At 38.7% G+C, this 3,042-nt stretch overlaps 1 protein-coding gene across 1 annotated transcript; it reads left to right on the forward strand.

The window, feature by feature from the left end:
- Window positions 1-631: 631 nt before the first annotated feature.
- Window positions 632-1,570, forward strand: LOC141516661 (olfactory receptor 5AN6-like). The gene has a single exon (XM_074227658.1). The coding sequence runs from the start codon at window positions 635-637 to the stop codon at window positions 1,568-1,570; it is 936 nt and encodes a 311-aa protein (XP_074083759.1). The 5' UTR covers window positions 632-634.
- Window positions 1,571-3,042: the final 1,472 nt, after the last annotated feature.

Consider the following 3,042-nt stretch of genomic DNA (forward strand, 5'->3'; position numbering starts at 1 on the left):
TCTATATTTTACTCATGAGGATTTTAGGAGAATATACTGTTAGCCATTCATTGTAGCAGGATAACTGATGATAAGAACTCCTTGGTCTCATTGTTAATTGTGTATTTGACTTGTAAATATGTTATCCCCAGACATGGTCCTATACAGACAGAAATAGATTGTATCGGGGGAAATGTTATTTATTTATTTATTTTTAGATTAATAGAAGACAGAATATTCAGGTTGAGAGGGACCTTATAATTAGAACATAAGTTATGGTAAATCTGGAAAAGGGATTAGAAAACAGAACATGGAATGTCAAACTGAAAATGACTGTAGGCTATAGAATAGCATGTATTACAACTGAAAGTAATCTTAAAATGTAGATGCCTTTGTTGAAGACCGTTACTAATGGAGGCCTAATCATCCCCAACCAAGAGAGAGGAATTATATTTTTTTAAAATAACAGTATGATAAAAATATGCTTTTATACTCTAAATTTTATTAGTCAACAAATATTGGTTGAGGCTCTATTTGATCATTTATCGCTTCTCTTTCTTTACTGCCAATGGTCATTAGTTGACTTGAAGGGCCATTATTAACCCAAAGGTCTCTTTTTCCTTAGCTTTCTGTAGAATTCAAGAGCATCAAACCAATGGCAGGAGGAAAGAACATCACAGCAGTAACCAAATTCCTCCTTTTGGGATTCTCAGATTATCCAAAGTTCAGTGTTATCTTCTTTGTGATATTTCTGATGATTTATCTCATGACCTTAGCCTGGAACCTGAGTCTTATCACCCTGATCAAGGTGGACTCCCATCTCCACACACCCATGTACTTCTTCCTCAGCAATTTGTCCTTTCTTGACATGTGCTATATTTCCTCCACAGCCCCCAAGATGCTGTCAGACTTCTTCAAGGAGAAGAAGAGCATCTCCTTCGGGGACTGTGTTACTCAGTACTTCATTTTTTCTGGAATGGGACTTACTGAATGTTGCCTCCTGGCTGCCATGGCATATGACCGTTATGCTGCTGTCTGCAATCCACTGCTCTACACATCCATCATGTCTCCTACCCTCTGCATGTGGATGGTGGCTGGATCATATATGAGTGGATTCTTTGGTTCCTTGATCCAAATGTGTTCTTTACTTCAACTCTATTTCTGTGGACCAAATGTGATTGATCATTTTTTCTGTGATCTGCCCCAGCTGTTGGTCCTGTCCTGTTCTGATACCTTGGCCCTACAGATCCTTAAGTTTGTGATTGCAGTGATCTTTGGGGTCCTATCTGTCCTCATCATTATGATTTCCTATGGTCATATTGTTGAGGCCATATTGAAGATTAGCTCTGCCCAAGGGAGGTCAAAGGCCTTCAACACCTGTGCTTCTCACCTGATGGCTGTGACTCTATTCTATGGCTCTGGTCTCTTCATTTACCTGCGACCCAACTCCAATGACTCTTTCAGTCATGACAAGGTGGTATCTATTTTCTATACAATGGTCATCCCCATGCTGAATCCTTTGATCTACAGTTTAAGGAACAAGGAGATAAAAGAAGCACTAAAGAGGTGGGAGAAGAGAACCTTTGCCTAAGAAGCATTTGGTTCTGGAAGGTCTTGAAAGGTGGACATTGCAACCTCGGGTTTAGAGGACACAAAGCTTGCATCTCATATTTTCCACTATAGTCATTAGCCTGATAGTATTCCATCATAAAGAACTGAACTTGGGCAAGTCTGTACTCTTTTCCAGTGGTTACTTAACTCAATACCAAATGATGCTCAAGAGAAATGCCAAGCTCTCTTTTCTTCTCCAAGAGCTTCACACCTTTCTCTCCCAACTCTGCCCATTTTGTGGATGGTAGTGTTGTTCACCCATTTGTCAAAGGGTATGGTTTGTGTGATTTTGTTCAAATATTCTCATGCTCAAATTTCCATACACCAGTTGACCCTAGTCACTTGAAAATAGCATAATGGAACCAAACATAGAGTTGAAGTAGAAGAGATTTGGAGAAGGATCATCCTGTCCAACCTTCTTCCTTTACACATGGAGAAAATGAATCAAAGGAACATCAAATAATTTGCCTAAGATTGTACAGGTATTAAAGTATAAGATCTTCTAACTTCAAATCTAACTTCTAAACTTCAAATAGTCTTTATTTCTATCTATTGAATCAAATGAAATAAACATATAGATAGATAGATGTGTGTATATGTGTTTATGTACACATCTACAGATACATATGTGTAAATACACAAAGATATACATGCAAATGTGTCTATATACATATATATGTGTGTGTGTGTGTGTGTGTATTTATATAAATTCAAAACACAAATACTTCATATCCCTATGACTTCTCTTAGGAATAGTCATCCCATCAAAATCCCAGTGATCCATACCAAACTCAGTGGTTCCTTGACACAGTTCAGGTGCTTAGACTCAGCAGTTCCCATTGGGAGCTACGACCATCCTCACTATGAGAGTGAGTAGATAATGTCAGCTACTTCTGCTTTTCCACTCACAATGTTCTTGGCTTCCAAATGGTGAGGATGGTCAATCTTCTTCTCAAGGGGGTGGGGAGTAGAACATTTTTGTCTCATTAATCCTGGAAGAGTGTATTCCTGCCCAGAGGCACAGCTAAACTATTACTTTGTCATCATCAAGGAGTAACTGTAGCGTCAATCAGGTTATCTCTTTGGTAATGAGACTATGTCTTCTCTTTGTCCTTTGCCTTTGGCTCTCATTACCCATGAGCAATTAGTGTTGGGTTTGGAGTCAAGAAGACAAATTCTGGAGTTCCAATCTGACCTCAGCCACTTACTAGGTCTGAGACCCAGGTAAATTATTTAACCCTTTTTGCCTATTTCCTCATCTGTAAAATGAGCTGTAGGAGGAAATGACAAACCACACCACTATCTTTGCCAAGAAAACCCTACTTGGAGTCCAGAAGAGTTGGACACAAATAATCAACTGATTACCCATCTGGTCTCAAATATTTAATATTCTCAGATCTCAGGTTTCTCATCCATAAGAGATAATGTCAATGAAACACTTCAGGTTCTCTT

The sequence above is a fragment of the Macrotis lagotis genome, chromosome 3, assembly GCF_037893015.1.
Source record: "Macrotis lagotis isolate mMagLag1 chromosome 3, bilby.v1.9.chrom.fasta, whole genome shotgun sequence".
In the NCBI taxonomy this organism is placed as follows: Eukaryota; Metazoa; Chordata; class Mammalia; order Peramelemorphia; family Peramelidae; genus Macrotis; species Macrotis lagotis.

What these genes read in the sequence shown, in the direction of transcription:
- LOC141516661 (XM_074227658.1), top strand. Translation starts at nt 635, where the DNA reads ATGGCAGGAGGAAAGAACATCACAGCAGTAACCAAATTCCTCCTTTTG.